The sequence below is a fragment of the Miscanthus floridulus genome, chromosome 7, assembly GCF_019320115.1.
Source record: "Miscanthus floridulus cultivar M001 chromosome 7, ASM1932011v1, whole genome shotgun sequence".
Lineage (NCBI taxonomy): Eukaryota > Viridiplantae > Streptophyta > Magnoliopsida > Poales > Poaceae > Miscanthus > Miscanthus floridulus.
In genome coordinates this window covers 13,611,750-13,629,150 of record NC_089586.1, presented here as the reverse complement: position 1 = coordinate 13,629,150, position 17,401 = coordinate 13,611,750, and the positions used below count along the sequence as shown (strand labels likewise).

Below are 17,401 nucleotides of genomic sequence, written 5' to 3'. Positions count from 1 at the left end.
GATGAGGGACCTAGATAGTCGCTTTTTTAGTTTGAGGACCCAGATAGGAATGCCCTAAAAGTTTAAGGACCCAGGATGCATTTTACTCTTTGAATAACTCTGCCAACAGCAAACAACACGTATCACCAACACAACCACAACAACTGAAAAGAAGATAACGTCTAATAATAAAGAAAAACCAAAAAAAGAAACCTTCTTTGGGGATCTATCCTTCTGTACTAATAACGGTGAGTTCGATTTTATTTTCGCCGTTGTGGATGTTCACGTTGGTGGCGTTGACCGTGATGTCAGCCGGTCTGTTGAAGCAGCTGCATGTCCTGTACGCCCCGTAACCACCACCAAGAATCGCTATCAGGCTTCCTATCACACCAAAGATCCACTTGAGAAGGCTCTTAGTAGATGTGGATGTGGGGGCTCCGCTGTGGGTGCCGTCGGCGTCGCAGAGGCTGGGCCGCACAACCATGTAGACACCGTCTGTTGCGAGCAGGAGGGCATTCTTGTCTGCATCTTCCGCAAAGGAGGTAACGCTGCCGCCAGCAAAGTCGCCGCCGTGGCAGCGAGATGTAGCGGTAGCAGGTGCGGCGCACGTGACCCGGAGGTTCCGAGTGGTGGTGTAGTTGCTCACCGGCGACGCCACCGTCCACCAGAATTCTGAGCCTTCCATGTAGATATAGCTGTATATAGAGAGAGTACAAACATGCCGATACCGCACACAGGTAAGAAAAGACCGAGGATGCATGATGAATGAACCGGTGCTCTGTTCGGCTGATACATAAGCCGGCTGAAGCTATTTTGTTGTGAGAGAAAAATACTGTAGATTCTAGTTGATAAGCCGTCAGGGACAATACCTTCCGGCGAGGGTGTTGTCCGCGTAACCTTGGTAAAGCAGGCCGCCTACTAGGGATGGCGGCGTTCCTGGCGTGGGTCGTTGGTGGGCCACGATGAGCGAGGCACTTGGCGGCATGGCAGACGGGGATGGGTCGTCTGAGGTGAGGTATACAACCTCTTGCTCTTCCTGCACGTTATGAGTTTCGTTGGTAAATGCATTGGACTCACTACAAGGCCCACAACACAGGAAAACATCACTTGCAGCAGCAGCGAAGAAAAAGCCAGAATAACCTTAACGATTGCGCAGTAGAGGTCGTGAGGCTTGTGGGCATCGAACGCGCATCGCCTCGGGACGCCTAAGAGCGATGCGTATACTTGCACCTCCATGGAACCGATTCCTGATGCAAATTATGTTAAGATTTGAAGGTGATTGGTTTTTTGCGATGAGATGATGAGAAATGAAAAAACAAACAAGTAAAATCGTACATACATACCCGACGGCATGCCTCCAACGCGAAAGCGCAAGATTTTTGCTTGCAGCTGTCCATCGCTCTGGGCCGGGCCAGTGACGAGGTAAAGGAAAGAGTCAGCGTTGGTGGGCCGAAATAGGATCTGGCCACCGTAGTAGTCGAGGAGAAAGCCTACTGATGAGGAGCGGGGCTCCGAGGGCAAGGCCATCGAGAACACCCTCGTAGTCCTAGCCTGGGCCGGGTTCCTGTTGGCCTATAATAACGAAGGGTAGAAATCAGAGGATGTACACGTACGAGCTGCTGAAAAAGTGAAAACAGACGATGTTGACCTCGTGCCCGCTCCAGGATGCTGTCGGCAGTTGGTCGACGACGAGGAAGGCGCCGCCGTCGTCTGTGGCAACGGTCGTGTAGTAGGAGACGAACAATCGACCGCTGGGATGGACAGCGACCCCAGCGAGGCCCCGGCCCCGCGCGGCGGCGTCCTGGCTGACGAGGAAGGTGCCGAGGTCGACCACCGGCTTGTCGCCCACGCGGAGGACGGAGCCGCCGGTGGGGTCCACCACGTCCACCGTAGCCAACCATATCTGCCCGTTTCTTCGCCAGCAGAGAAGTCGGCCAGATCCGTCATGAAGCGGCACCACACCATCGTACGCCTGCGTCGAAGCCTTGTGCACGCACAGCGTGCTGCTGCTGCCGCCGCCGTCAGTGCTGCCTAGGTCGTCGTCGTGACGGGTAGTGGAGATGGACGGCGGGGCCGCAGCGCCGGCGCAACGGAGAGGAAGCGTGGAGGACGTGTCGTCGTCGGCCGGAGCAGTGGCGGCCACGCACATCTGCGCATACGAACATTAGAGTGGCCAGGATCTATTTTTTAGTCGTGAGCTTGAAGTGAATTTTTTAGTCTGATTACAAGTTTGTTCCCTTCATATATAGAACATAGATACTTTAATCTATGGTTGTGTAAATTTTGTTTGAAATCAAAATAAAAAATGCTACTGAACTCAGCTTGTGTAGGAGTAGGTATATGGACCATTTGATTTCAGATCAGCTCAAAGATCAGTTCCATGTAAAATTCTGCTTGTGTAGGAGTAGGAGTTTTTTTTTTTGGAAGAGTATCCTTTTTATAGTACATTGTTAAAGGCATGTTTTTCACACAAAAAATGTTTCATTTCAGCACCCTGTCATTATCTGCAGTTGGGTGCACTTTGTGCACTCACAAGGAGGGGGTGTTCGGTAGCACTAGAGGAGGTGCTGTGGCTGTAGCTTTTTACTGTGCCAACACCTATGTGTTTGGTCCAGTTAATTCGAAGATTTTTTTTTCATTCCCTGAGGTAGATGGGGCCCATTCGTTATTAGTTGTAAAAATGTAAATGGCATGGGTCTGCCTCTACTACTACCTTTGTCTGTAAATAAATCAATTTCTAGATTGATCCGAACCCAAAATAACACCCTAGATTGTGGCCACCACTCCGGCACACGCTAAGGTGGCTGGGTATCTCGCAGATAGTGTCTCTTGAGTTGTGGCAACGAGGCATGTGTATCTTCTCAGGCTTTGTTTTTCACTACGTAGAATATGATTTGTAGGGACGGCTCCAGAGGCTCTGTAGAGGCGGTTTGCTCAGCCGTTTTTATCCAAGGGTCTCTACTGGATATTGAAACGTTCCTACAAATCAATTTCTAGAAATCATGAAAAAAGAGGCAAAAAATAGCAATTTTTTTAAATCCGAGGAGGTCCCACCGGTAGCCACACCCACCCGCTCTATCGTTGTAGCATTTTTTCACGATTTTTCCACACTTTGAGTCGGGCGGAATTCAAACCCGCAACCTCTCTCTCGCACGCAAACTCCTCTACCACTGCACCTTACGTTCACTTGAGTCTACAGTCCATTTCGGTTCCCCACATATTATATAAAATTGAGCATAAATTTATTGTTTGAGGCCCTAAACTAATTCAAATGAAAAAGTTGTCAACTACAAAGTTTTATAACTTTGCGAGATCTACAACTTTAATTTTGGTAGTTTTTCCATCTGAGGTCACTTATAATATTTGAATTTCAAATTTGAGAAATTCGAACGTAGTTTTCCATGATAAGATGATTTCAAATGAGAAAGTTATCAACTATAAAGTTTCATAACTTTTCAAGATCTACAATTTTCATTTTTACTGTTTGTCCATCCGAGGTCGTTTAAAAAATTCAAATTTCAAATTTTTAGAAATTCAAACGTAGTTTTCCTTGACAAGATGATTTCAAATTAAAAAGTTGTCAACTACAAAGTTTCATAACTTTTCGAGATCTACAACTTTCATTTTGGTTGTTTCTCTATCCAAGGTCGTTTACAAAATTTAAATTTTAGTGCTTAATTTTTAATACTCGGCGTCTATTTGTAGGGGCGGTTTAATATTGAGCCGGGGCGGTTGGATATAGAGCCGCCCCTACAAATGGGTCTATTTGTAGGGGCGGCTGATAACACCGGCCGCCCCTACAAATCCATTTGTAAGGGCGGCTCATTTGGCAACCATTTGTAGGGGCGGCTCAATATAGAGCCGTCCTTACAAAGAAAGGGAGGCGTTGCCACAAATCGTTTTTTAGTAGTGTTTGTTGATCTGTGAGAAATTGAAAATATTTGGAAGGAATAGACCAAGATTGATTTGTTTGCCATGTGTGCCTTTCAGGTTCGGTGAAAATATTTGCTGACATTTGATGCTTAAAATTTTGTGTATTTGGTAATTTACAACACGTTTAAACTTGAGTTATCGTGGAATTTTTTTTCCCATTGCAACGCCAAACAAATGGTCCTACTTGAATTATCAAGATTTTTTTTTTCCCGTTGTAACGAACTTGATCCTAGTTGGATAATTTTTTTTTTTACCCACACCCGGGCAACGGTACCCGGCAGTCCCCAGCGGCGAAGCGCAGCAGCAAGACAGAAGGAACACACCCGTGTACGGGTACCCGCCAGAAAGGAGAGGTGGAACAATGACGGACTTACCGCACAGATGTAGGCCTTCAGCTGGGATCTGCAGGCAGCGTCCTCGTAACCGTGGGCTTTCACCTCGGCGAGGAATGCCTCCCGCAGCTTCAGGTCGTCTTCGGCACTGCAGCAGCAAGACCCACAGAAGGGCGTCGTTGTTCCTACAACAAACTAATTAAAGCACATACAAAGATTGTTCAGCAGCAGTACACGCGTGATAAGAAAGCAAACGGATCGGATTGATATGCAAAGATGATAGATGATGCATGTTATGTTAATTACCTGCACACGAAGCAGCAGGAGGTGAACACGACGCATCAAGAGACAAGAGACAAGCAGGCGAGGGAGAGGAAGAGGACGATCCGCATCATCATCATCATCATGGAATCGGCGATGCAGTACCCAGTAGCTTGTAACAGAGTGGAAAGGCTGGAAGCAGTAGCTTCGAGCGGTGCTGTCAAAGCTTCGAGCCCGGCCACCGGCTTATATATAGCACGGCGGAAATACCCGAAGGTGGGCGTTGGTCCGCAATGACGCCATGTCGCCATATATGACATAGGGACACGGAGACTCCGCAGCTCGGCGAAGAAAAAGTAGCTCGGCGTAGACTGTGCACTGCACTGCACGTCTGACACATCGTTCCCGGCCAACCAATCAGTGGCGAAGCGAAGAAAATTTAAAAGCCAAAAAGATGGCCAGCTCCTCGACCGGAGCCACCCTCCACGTCGCCCCAAATCTTCGCACACGTTAGATCTTGTGATGGACGGTCCAGATTGTTTGAAGCCGATTCCGCTTGAAGCGCCTTCTTTGTTGGCTTCTTTTGGCTCCTACCCTGCTTATCGGCTTCTCGTTCGAAATCAGAAAACCAAATAAATACTCCAACTTCTATTTCTTCTTTCAGATTCTCCTTCCCGATAGTTCTTTGTTCTTCCCGACCCCGACGCTCTCCCGCCCCGTAGCGCCTCCACCCCTGCCGCCGCCTCCGCCCCTTCCTACCTCCTTCTCCCTCTCCCTCCTTCTCCCTCTCCCTCTCTCCCGGCGTCGCGGCGTGCCTGCCAGGGCCGGGCGCCGCCCCGCGCGGTGCGCTGCCTGGGCGACGGCCCTGCCGGTTTGGTGCGCGGCGGCGCGCGTGAACCCCGGCGGCGGCGGTCCCCCGCAACGGCGCGGTGCTACCAAACACCGCCGGTGGCCGCCAGCGTGCCTGCCCCACGGCACTGGCTGCTGTCGCCGGTCCGCGTCTGTTCCACGAAACCCTAACTGCACTGCGAACTGCTCTTGGAGTTTGAGGGATTGATTCCATTCGTTCAAGAACACAGGTGCTTGCTCCTAATCTCCGTCCCCATCTCTCTATCTATTATGCACTGATGAACATATTAATATATTCGTTCCTTTTGTTGCAAGGGGAACACGTACTATTCAGGTGTGTGCGTGGTGTTTGGCCAGCGGACATTGTGGCCATTTCCCCCTTTTTTTGATATCTTTTTTTTAGATTGCCGCTGATCTGGGTTTGCCACTGATCTAGGTCTTCGCCAGTTATTCCGAGCTGCAATCGGGTGTTCTGAGATGCGACCTCGACAGGTAATGATTTTAGCTATTTTTGACTCCGATGTTTTAGGTTACAAATGTAAAAAAGTATTGCCTCTAGATTACTATTTATAGCGTGCTACAAGAAATTTTTTGTTTAGTTTTGATGCACCTCCTTACGCAAAACGACAGTTAATACCTTGCATTGGTTAAAATCAGCATATAGTTCTATAGAACTTTTCCAAAGTTCCTAGGTTTTAATTGATTACAGTCTCTTGTTAGTCTTTATCATTGCAATCCCTTTTTAGTTCTCACTTTTTGCTGCTGCACTGTGAACTGCTATTGGAGTTTGAGGGATTGATTCCATTCGTTCAAGAAGACAGGTGCTTGCTCCTAATCTCCGTCCCCATCTCTCTATCTATTATGCACTGAGGAACATATCAATACATTCGTTCGTTTTGTTGCAAGGGGAACACGTAATGTTCAGGTGTGTGCGTGGTGTTTGGCCAGCGTACATTGTGGGCATTTTCCTTTTTTTGATATCTTTTTTAGATTGGCACTGATCTGGGTTTGGCACTGATCTAGGTCGTCGCCTGGTATTCTGAGCTGCAATCGGGATGCGGCCTCGACAGGTAATGATTTTAGCTATTTTTGGCTCGGATGTTTTAGGTTACAAATGTAGACAAGTATTGCCTCTAAATTACTATTTATAACGTGCTACAAGAATTTTTTTTTTAGTTTCGATGCACCTCCTTACGTACAAACAATAGATAGTTCCAGTCAAAGAGATACAACATGACAGTTAAAACCTTGCATTGGTTAAAATCAGCATAGTGTTATATAGAACTTTTCCAAAGTTCTTAGGTTTTAATTGATTCCAGTCTCTTGTTAGTCTTCATGATTGCAATCTCTTTTTAGTTCTCACTTTTTAGGGTAAAAAAATATTCGTTTCTTCTGTGCAGGAAACCAACAACATTTTGGGTGTGAACTACCTATGCCAAAAAGCTTAACTGTTGAGGTACGTAGTATCTTATTTGTGTGATAACGATTGATTATGGCAATAATCTCATTTGTGATACCTTCTGCTTGGTGTATCTACATCCTTTTATAGACCTCTCATTGCTTTATATTGGTACCTACATGTGTAAATATCCTAGGTTCAGTGAAGGAGGGAGGGTACTAACCTGATTTGACACTTTGAACCTATGGCTGCATCTTTTTGCTCCAACAAACCAGATGTAGGCTGGGGGAGGATTGACAGAATAATAATTGCTGATCGCCTTTGTCGGTGGATGGATCAATTTCCAATTCCTTCTTCCTTGGCAATGCTTCCGCGGTTCTGTTGTTCTTTTTCTTTCTTTTTTTCTTACCTGGTTACCTTGCAATCAGCAAGGAGACGCCAGGCTGTTGTCCTCCCTTAGCATTCATTCCTCGATTATTTTTCTCACTTTATGTGATTCTTTGATTCAAGTTCTTCTGTTTAATTCTTCTTTTCCTCTTTGGTCTGCGGTGGGATATTTACCTATTCTTGCTAGAAAAAAGGGTTCCTTTCCAAAGCCACTCTGCTGTTCCATGCTTGCCAACTAAATTTTACCATGCCACTCCACTCTGCTCTCCCTCGATCCGTCCTGGTTTACTCCCCCTCTCTTTCTCTCCCTCTCTCCTGATCTGGTATTCTCATCCTTTTCTCCCACCAATCTACATGGTTACTGTGAATTTTTGTTGTTCTGTAAGTCCTGATCTGTTCGGTTCGGTTATGACAGAGATCTGAGCACATGAGCATGTCACTGATATTTGTTTCACACCATGTGCGCTGCAATGCTGATGTTTTGGGTTCATTGTTTGCATTTCAGCCATGTGCAGTGATGAGTACGAAGTCAGGACTGTTGTTACGTTTAGAATTGAGGGAATGGGCTACTGCTATGATGATTGCACTGTAAATTATGTTTATTTGTGTTCCATGTAATGATCATGGTTTTCTTTTGCACAGATTACATCTTCTTGTTTTTTACATGCCTGAGACAATGCTCATGACCTATGATCATTCTTCCTCTTACATCTTTTTACTATGTTGACAACTTAGGCAATGACCATGGCCACTGTTGGTACAGTTTTTGCAGTCTCTTTCAGCATGTTCCATGATAGCTGAGGCAATGGTCAATTGGTTGCCTGTGTTTTCTTGCAATCATTCCTGCCTGATCTGTTTTGCTTAGTTTGGACACACCAATGAGAGATACCACTGATTGCCTATTTAGTCACATACTATGCGGCTGCAATTTGCTCTTAAGTATGAGATCTGAGGTTGTGTTGCCATTGCATGTGATGATTTATTCCTTTGCCTGTTTGTTACCTGTGATCATTGCCTGTGATGTCAGATTATATAATGTCGTTTCTGAGCATATGCCCTATTCCCAAAGATTACATTAACATACACTTTGGTTGTAGGCGGTCGCTTTTGGTTCTCCTGTTTCTCTGTTTTTTTGGGTATGAATTTTGTGCTTTCTTGTGCTCTACTTGCTTTTATCTTGGTCCAGTTAATGTTTCCGTTGATATTTTTTGGGAACATCGACGACGCTTGCCTGCTGCTTCGTAAGAAGAAAGCCCATGCACCTTTTTCCAACCAATGTTGCAGTTGCACTAATAATTGCAATGTTTTCTTCAGACCAGTAGGCTGTATATTTGTTGGATATGTAATTTCGAGCATCCTATTGCCATATCTTCCTTTAGTATGCGTGAGATTAATTTTAGGTGCTATGGGCACAGATGAAAGTCACTGATCTCCGGGTACAATCTTCAGTTTCTATCTTCATTCATGACATGCCTAAAATTTCTTTTCTGCATATTGCACGATCTCCATGTGTTTTAGGTAAACAGAGCAATTCATGCTTATATGGGTATCCTATTCATAGCATGGTCTTACTGTTACTAAGATCCTAACTCTTATATATTGTTCATATTTGTTAATAGTGGAATTTTTCTATCTTGGTCAGGAGTATGGAACATGCTGCTACAGCAACAGATAAAGGTTCCGCTGTTTGTACAGGTTGGCTTAATGTAGTCAATTATGATATTCTATTTTGTTTCGGTTTTCGTACTATTGCCATGAATAATATGCTTCGCTCATGACTGTTAATGCATTAAATTTATTTAACAAGAACAATGGCCTCACCAACTGCTGAAATTGTGTATAGTTCGTCCAAACCATATGCCTACATATGGGGGAATGATTTTATTTACCTGTCCAAATAGTGGTAACTTGATTGACATAGTTCATTTGGTTTATTTCCCTGCACATCAAAGCCTCTCAACTGGTTCACTCTTTCGTTTCAGAAAAAGTGAGTTACACTGTCATCGGCTAAGGACTGGGATCCAATAGGAGTTAGTTTTTTTAGGGGACTGAAAAAAGGAAGTGCCTACTGTTCTTTGCATCTACCAATACATGCATTTTACTTTCTTAAATCTAACGTATATGCTCGTTCTAATTTAGGTTTCCTAATCTGTTAATCTTTTTTTTCCTTCCCTCTAGCAGGGTCCTTTTGGATTCTCAGACAGGACAAGTTTTGCATCGTTGCAGCCTTTTTTACACAGCTCAGGTTGGTGTTCATTTTTAAGATTGGACTTTCCTGCCTTTCAACTGTTATTGTGGCCTCTCTTATCTGTGCACTCCATAATCATAACAGGCCACTTTTCCTTTTCCCTTCTTGTCATGTCTAGACTGAAACCATGTATGTATGCTTCCTTGCAGGACCCCAGCAACCATGCAAGATCAATTTCAGCATAATGAGCTGAGGGCATTCTCAGGTGAGGCCATTCTCAGCATGTGGCTTAATGCATCATGTATACACAGTGCACAATTCCATTTGCCAAATTTTTTTTGGTATCTCCTGTCGTCTACCTGCGAGCTTCTTTTCACAATGATCAGATTCAATCCTTGACACCACTTGAGCTTTTCTATTGGATGAAATTTTATGTTGCAACAAGACCGTTTATATCGACCATCACTGTTTCTTATTCGTGCTGTACCATACCTATGCTTCTATGATGCATGGATTTTTTCCCCTCATCAAACTAATGGTGGATATTATTCCATGCACCTGAATAATGATATTGTCGATGTTCTGAATACCTCCATTGCTGCCATATTGCCTGCTCTAACGCAGCAGCTGCTCATGAGGTGGACATCTTAATTTTTCCTTTAGCCTTGCCTCTGCCTACACTGCTCAAATTTTATGCTTGTAGTAGCTGCTATGTTCTGCCCATCTGAAATGTAATTATAGAATCACATTTGGGCTATCCTAGCTAAGGATGAAAACAGTCGGAAATAGTATTACAATATAGAAAACGGAAGCGGTCGGTTCGGGATATTTCTACGTTTTAGCAATTAAAGCGTACAAAAAATGGTTGAAAATGGTTGTGAAACCAATTGAAAATGACAAATTTTTATGTTTGACGAAATTCGGAAACGGTATCATAATATAGAAAATGGTATCATAGTATAGAAAACGAAAGCGGTCGGTTCGGAATATTTCTGTACCGTTTTCATCCATGAACCTACCTTTCTCTAGGTTGTAGTTGTTATGGCTACTGTGAGAATGCAATCGTTGCCCATCTTTCGTTCAGGTAACTCTTAGAGCTGTGTTTGGCTTCGTGTAAAAGGCGGTTGTCAATTAGGGTCTCTTAGAGCTGTTTCTAGGTTTAATTTACAATCTCTTCCAAGCAACTTTTCAGTTAAGAAATGATTCTATGCTCCACTTTCGCATGATAGGGCCTACTTAAATACGTAATTTCCTTCCTGCCAGACTGTCGTGTTCTGAAAACTTATATATTCTCAGCAGGAAATTTGGAGACATCTTTGATGCTGATCATTTTATAAGTTATTTGAGGGACAATGTGCGGATCATCTGAGATATCCTTGACTGGTTCATACAGAAGAGCTCTTTTGCAGTATAAAGGTGTTTTTTTTAACTCTGTTTTGGTTACCTGAAGCTTTCGTAAAATGCTATTACAACATGCGAGAAATTGTTGCCAATGAAGGGTGTATTCATATTTAGCTACTTTATAGTGCTGTACAAATAACCATGAAACCCGTTTCGAAGCCCCTTGATTGTATAATAGCCAGGGCATTGCACTCTTATCTATTGTTAGTTAGAACTGTCCAATGCTGTCGTAAGCTTATCTGCTCGCCTTCAGGCCTGGTTACCGTATAATATCCAGGCTATCAGGCTTCCATCTACAATTTGTTAGTTACAGCCAGCTGGATCGGCTCCTAGGGTACACTGTAAACTACCAGTGCCACTGCCATATGCCTGCACCATTGTATTACTACGCAAATGACCGTGCCTACGACATGTGCATGATACACTAATTATTCTGACCATAGTCCTTTATCCTCGCGCGCGAGGGCGCGCGCCCTTTACTAGTTATTAACAAATCTACATCCTTGCATTGTCGAATCGACGAACCGGTGTTATTTTTGACTTTCGACATCTCTTCTTTCTCCACGTGGCAAATAAGACAATTATTCATAAATTTATCACCAATGCGATTGCGTAAAGTTGTTTTCATAATCATTATGCCTCAAAAAAAAAATCCTCTCAGCTATCTATAACATTTTTAGTCTCCACCATTCTCTGAGAATGCTTGCTTGTAATTCTCGACATTATTGGCACTATTAGACTCTAGTGTTTTTTGGATGGAAAACCGTTCCATCAGCCTAATAAAAGAACATATAAATTTGTACTCAAACACAAATAACTAGCCTAACACTATAGACCGTTGTAAAAGTAAAACAATAACCACTTATAGCTTTATGCCCGTATTGAAACGCAGGAATTTCGTAGAAAGTGTATAATACTTTCAGAAACAATTTATTTTTCACAGGAAAAATGTAGGAACGGGAAAAAAATCTCGTATTCCAAAGGGACCTAATTTGTACATAAAATCAGATTAATTAAGAAAGACAAAAAAGGCATGGCTGCATGGGAGCATCTAATTTAGTTTCATACCGGCTTAAATCCTTGATGCTTGTTGGGTGTTGGCCTCTGTAGCTAGTCCTAGGCTCGTAGCTGGATAGCTGCAGCCTGCAGAGTAGCCGGCCTCCGGGTGACGCCGTGACGGCAATCTTCGCTGGATGCACAAGAGCGAGGCAAGGGCGCCGTGGGCCTGCAGAAGCTAGAAGCCGAGTGGACGGAACGACGCGGACTTGCTGAAACAGAACGACGGAAGATGGAACGACGTATCACAATAACAGCCGGAGGTTACGAGAAACAATCGATCTTGCAGTTCCAAGCCTTCCTTAATCGAAATTGCAGGTTGGGCCGCTGGGCCGTGGGGGGTGCAGTCTATTGGACTTTGAGGGGTACATAAAGGGTCAAAAATTTGAGTATATAACTTGAAAAGAAAAATCAGGGTGGTGCATCTACACCCACGGTCAATAATTGGGCTTCGCCCCTGCAACCAATCACACGAAATTCACATCCCATCCATGGACAGTGCAAATGGGACGCAGCGAATCAAAAGAATCTAATAAGATATTATCTCCAATTAGATTTATTAAAAAATATATTTAATGATTAATTTAATAATACTTATTACCTGTCATAAACATTAATATTATTTATACATATTTTTTACATTAAAAAAATATTTGACTTCTTGGAAAACGTTATTTATATTCTTTTTGGACTGAGAAAATACTAGTTATAGATCGTGCGTACCAACACGTTTGGATTGCGTCGCGGCATGCTCTTGCAGTTATCCAAAACTGTATATCCGAGCATGGTGTTTCGTTTAGATTGTGACACGAAATTTGTTGGGTCCCCTTGACGAACCATCTCAAATTATAAGTCGTTCGAGAGTCCAAAGTATCTCGAGTTTGACTAAAATTAGAGAGAGTAATAAAAAATTATGATATCAAATAGGTATACTATGAAAATATAAATTACAAAAGTTTATGATATCAAATAGGTACATGAAAATTCTCTAATTAATGAAGAATTTAATTATACTTATTTGGTATCATAGCTATTATTTATTATATTATATAAATTTGATCATATTTGAAATGATTTGACTTTTCAAGAAAGTTATAATGATTCATAATTTAGGATGGAGGGAGTACACGACTAACAGCGATTGGTTGGATACCAATTTTTGCCCAACCAAAACTATGGCAAGCTAAAACTTAGCCTTGCCAAAATCAATGATGCCAAAGTTAGGGCAAAAGACATAGGTGTGCATTTGGTTGATAGCCAAAATCAAGGCTTGCCAAAATTTTCTTTCACATAGTTTAAGAACTTTCTAGAGACTTGTCAAAACTTTAGTCATAAACATTGGTGTGTCAATTTTTTTTAGCAATAAACCAATTGATGACTACAAAATTTAGCATACCATAGTTTTGGCGGGGCTAGAATTGAAAACCAACCAATCAGGTCCTAATTTCGTAAGTTAATTGTCAGGCACAGTCGTCCGCATGGGCAGATCTATATTGTCATTAGTGGGTGCAGCCGCACCCACGCAAAAAATAGAAAAATAGTGATTATAGCTAAATTTTCACTATATTCGCACCCTCCAAATAAAAGTCTACATAACCCCAAGACAAGCGTACACCATAATTTTTTTTTCTAGCTCCGCCACCGGTCGTCCGGCAGGAAAATGTAGTACGTAAAAAGCAGAGCAGGTACGGTGCCCAGCAGGCTGGCACACTTCATTCTTCGGAACAAGAACCCCACAGTCCACCATTTGTGTGATGTGGAGCACATCGCGCCAGGATGGTATAATGTGAATGTCGAGGTGCATGCCTAGTTGGGGGTGGCGAGGCGCTGGTCGAGGAAGAATTTAAAAGATGTTTGAATCTAGTTTTTTAATAAATTTATTTAGAGATATAAATGTTGCTTAAAATATTAATATATATCTCTTAATCCGCCCAAAAAAAAGCTTCATAAGACGGAACTTCAGCCTTCTTGGCACCTGCTAACCGCTTCAGAGCTCCAAGGTTGCATCAGCTGCATTTAGCTCTCCAATATAATCACTTAAATTTCTCATATTCACCTTAGAGCTGCTTCCTTTTGACTTATCTTTCTCATTGCTGTCTTCATCCTGGTCTGAACCTCCATCCTATGAACCATTTATGCTTTCTTTCAGTTCTTCATCTTTACCAGATATATCAGTATCACCGTCTGAGTCATTGTCTAGTTCATCATCAGTTTTGACCTGTACCATCTTCTTCAGATGCTTCATCTTCCTCTTTGACATCTTCATTATTAGCATCATGTTTGTTTGCATCAGATAAACTCTCCATATTTTCCTCTGTTCCAAGAGGGGCAGATGGCAAATGTCTCATCATCGGAACCAAAAGCATCAGAGCCATCGTCCAAGTCTTCCCCTTCCGATGAAATATTTCATCTAGCAACTCAGCGCCTTGCACATTGCTAGCAACAGTGAATTCTCCAAATGCTTTGGGCCGAGCTTTTGCCCTGGATCAACAGGACGGCCATGATCTTTCACTAACAATGAAGCGCAGATCTGAACTTCAATTAACAGAGGTTTAGCGATAAGGAATTCCAACATGTTGAAAAACATTAGAAAACTTGCAAGGAAAGACCTGACCTCTCTGAACAAAGTGATTAGTGAACGAGCAGCAATGGAAACAGCTTTCTCATTAGACTTTTTGAGCAGGTCCTCATTCATCAGCTGCAGGTTTCCCGAATGAGTGGATGAAGTAGCAACATAAGTGCAACACAGAAACTGTACATCTCGCCATATATTCCAGAATGCACAAGAATGTCAGAAACTATATCAGCCACAAACCAAAAGCGTTCACGGGTTTATTCCTATTCAGTCATTTTATATATAGAAACAAACAAAAACTAATGAAAAAGATGGCCAAGCTTACATCACATACAAAACACAACTAACAGCAGAACTTGTCAAAAGAAAAAACTAACAGCACCGTAACATTTCAACAAATCCAGTGCCTTCAGGGGACGTCTGGCCTAGTAGCATTACAGACAAGAGTACAGTTTGAGGCATCCAAAAAATATTAGGGTACCTACCAAAGCCATTCTCATGCGACAAGAGTACAATTTGAGGCATCGAATTGGGAAAACTCATAACTATAACAAAGCATGATTAACAATTTAACATACAACTGATGTGCAGAGTGAACTGGCCAAGATGGTACCCCAGAACTGTAAATCACACGAGCTAGATCCACAGGAAGTTTTCGCACCTGTGACCGGGCGGGCGCATAGGTGGTGACCACCCCACAGCCAGATCACTGGTGTTGAAGTGTGGCGCCGTGGCATTGATGCCCCGGATCCGCCTGTGAAGAGGTCGCACATATGGGTGGCTGCCGGCTTCATGAGGTCGATGAACATTTGGAGCAATTAAAAGTTCGTTTATTTGATACAACAATCACACCAGCAATGATCATGCACCTAAGAGCTTATTTGGTACAAGAGTGCTAGGGATAGCATAAGAATGTCCTAATCCTGGAACGACTCAAGTACTGGATACAAGAATCTGCTAGGGTTAGCAGAAGAATATCCTATCCTGATCTTGGAATAATTCAAGAAGTGAATCTAAACAACTTCAGTGCACGCAAGCTATTTTCTAAAGAATTAAGTCCACTTTTTTTTGCCCCTCAACTATTGTGTTGGTCTAATTTTAACCCTCAACTACAAAACCGTCTAGTACCCTAACTGTTAAAACCGTTCACTTTTAGCATCTGAGCGTGGGTGAGACTGTTTTGTCCAACGTGGAGCGGTTTTGACACGCAACCTCCATCTTAGTGACAGGTGGGGCCCACGTGTCATCGACTCAACCCCTCCCTCTCCGTCCTCACGTCCCTGCTGTAACAGAACCGACCAATTATACGAAATTAAGTAAGAAAATCATCCGCCAGAGCAGACGATTTAGCAAACTTAAGCCCGTATAACCTGGTAGTCCGTGAAATCGCGAAGGATTTCAAACCAACTTCCATTCCAGCCAAGATCGTAATAAGTTTAGCGGTCACCATCACATATTACATAAAAGTTTGCATCACGGATACATCAGAGTTTCAACATAGTTATTACAAAAACCAGTTCGAATAAAAGTAGCGGAAGTCATTTGTTCAAACCACAGACACACACGCGGAGTTCAAATATAGTGCCAGCGAATGATCATCTCCAACAAAAGCATCAGACGAGACGTAAGGAATGACCATGCCCATGGTCCTAAGCATCACCCATCGCAGGATACAGGCAGTTGATACAGTAGCCGTAATATATCTGCCCATCTGCAACAAGTGGGAATAAAACCCTGAGTACGAGAAGGTACTCAGCTAGACTTACCCGACATAACCAAAAATAAATGACACCAAGGATTATGAAGGGCTTTATACTAGGTTAGCTGACTCATTTGCGAAAAGAAACATTTTTAGCATTTCAAGACCCTTTTTAAAAGCATTATTGCCAAGTTAATTATTATGAACCTGTCGACTAGATTTGCACCTATACTAGAGTAAACATGTGATTAAGCAGATAATGATAACCAATGATCATTAAACAACTTCCATACTGTCATATTCATTATAACTGTCCAAGTGTTCCATAAACATTTACTACGATGAAGTCACTCAAGTCAAGTGCTCACTATCCAGGAGCGATGGCGATTCGAATCGATTCCTAACCAGCTGGTGATTTATTCCTTACACAAACCTCACTCACCCGCTAAAGTGAGATATTGATCACCGAGTCAACTTTCCAGGAATCTCAAGTTTGCCAGGAACCACATGTACCCGGGGGCCGACCGACTGCACTTTGGTCTTATCATCCCGCCCCCGTGTCCTACCACACCTGCTCCGGCACAGTGCGTTGCGGGCAATCTACTCGGCCCGAATAATCTCCCAGCTTCGCGGTCGGAAGGTACTTTATCCGGCCAGCTAAATGTAAGGCATGCGTTCAACATGACTCGAGGCCCAACAACGGTCGGTCCTTAATCGACACAGACGGAAAGCACTACAGTCCAAAACTCTGCAAGTCTCCGTCCGGTCTCAACTTCATTTAACACTTAGTTATACCATGACTTCATAGTCATCCAAGCAGATCCAGGTAACCACCTATAGCTCGCAGGTGACAGAAAATCACCCGACTTCTATCGGTCTAAGCCAGCTAAGCATTGACTCGACTGCGGATACCAGGGTAACAAGGATATAGTATAACAAAGGTAAACAAGGTATAATGCAGCAACGGTTGCAAACAACTCCTGAACGTAATGCATCAATTAAAGGAAAACATTTAATTCATAATTGCAAACCGGGAGAAAATGCTCCGGGGCTTGCCTCTCTCGAAGGAGCTCGGACGGTGATCGGGGCACTCCGGAAGTTCCTCAACGTCCTCCTCGTCGGCTTCGGACACTTCCTGCGGCTGCACCTCGAGCTGCTCCTCGGGCTCCTCGGGTATGATGACTGGGTTCTCGGTTTGCGATCCTGTATGATGCAATGTACGTAAGTGCTTATACAAACGGTGCATCGAATGAGATGAATGCAATGGATATGTTTAAATGCAAGGTAGTCAACATCATCCAAGAAAATATACTACAAGCACATGTCATCTACTGCATTCTCT

The 17,401-nt window shown here is 43.3% G+C and overlaps 1 protein-coding gene and 2 long non-coding RNA genes across 11 annotated transcripts; 1 reads left to right on the top strand and 2 right to left on the bottom strand.

Moving 5' to 3' along the window:
* Positions 1-205: 205 nt before the first annotated feature.
* On the bottom strand, positions 206-2,128 carry LOC136465095 (HIPL2 protein-like). The gene is made up of 5 exons (XM_066463970.1): positions 1,619-2,128; positions 1,323-1,530; positions 1,120-1,202; positions 849-1,015; positions 206-674 (listed from the first exon to the last, which is right to left on the bottom strand). Exons 1-5 carry the CDS (start codon positions 2,126-2,128, stop codon positions 206-208), a joined length of 1,437 nt encoding a protein of 478 aa, XP_066320067.1.
* A 3,056-nt stretch (positions 2,129-5,184) lies between these two features.
* Positions 5,185-11,000, top strand: LOC136466540 (uncharacterized). 9 transcript variants are annotated; one of them, XR_010761372.1, is made up of 10 exons: positions 5,185-5,584; positions 5,670-5,688; positions 5,791-5,846; positions 6,101-6,279; positions 6,378-6,424; positions 6,755-6,810; positions 8,783-8,835; positions 9,123-9,385; positions 9,538-9,593; positions 10,625-10,983. It is a non-coding gene; the product is annotated as an uncharacterized lncRNA (long non-coding RNA). The 9 variants fall into 9 exon arrangements; XR_010761374.1 differs by having other exon boundaries at positions 6,172-6,279; positions 10,625-10,978; XR_010761371.1 differs by having other exon boundaries at positions 6,141-6,279; positions 10,625-10,978.
* A 2,646-nt stretch (positions 11,001-13,646) lies between these two features.
* On the bottom strand, positions 13,647-15,309 carry LOC136462612 (uncharacterized). Its single transcript, XR_010760777.1, has 3 exons — positions 15,022-15,309; positions 14,400-14,537; positions 13,647-14,315 (listed from the first exon to the last, which is right to left on the bottom strand). It is a non-coding gene; the product is annotated as an uncharacterized lncRNA (long non-coding RNA).
* Positions 15,310-17,401: the final 2,092 nt, after the last annotated feature.

Bases quoted from the DNA above. Each gene is read 5' to 3' on its own strand.
- LOC136465095 (XM_066463970.1), bottom strand. From the start codon at position 2,128: ATGTGCGTGGCCGCCACTGCTCCGGCCGACGACGACACGTCCTCCACG. The intron at 1,016-1,119 runs GTTATTCTGGCT...CATAACGTGCAG, and splicing joins TCTACTGCGCAATCGTTAAG to GAAGAGCAAGAGGTTGTATA. The intron at 675-848 runs GTATTGTCCCTG...CTCTATATACAG, and splicing joins GACAACACCCTCGCCGGAAG to CTATATCTACATGGAAGGCT.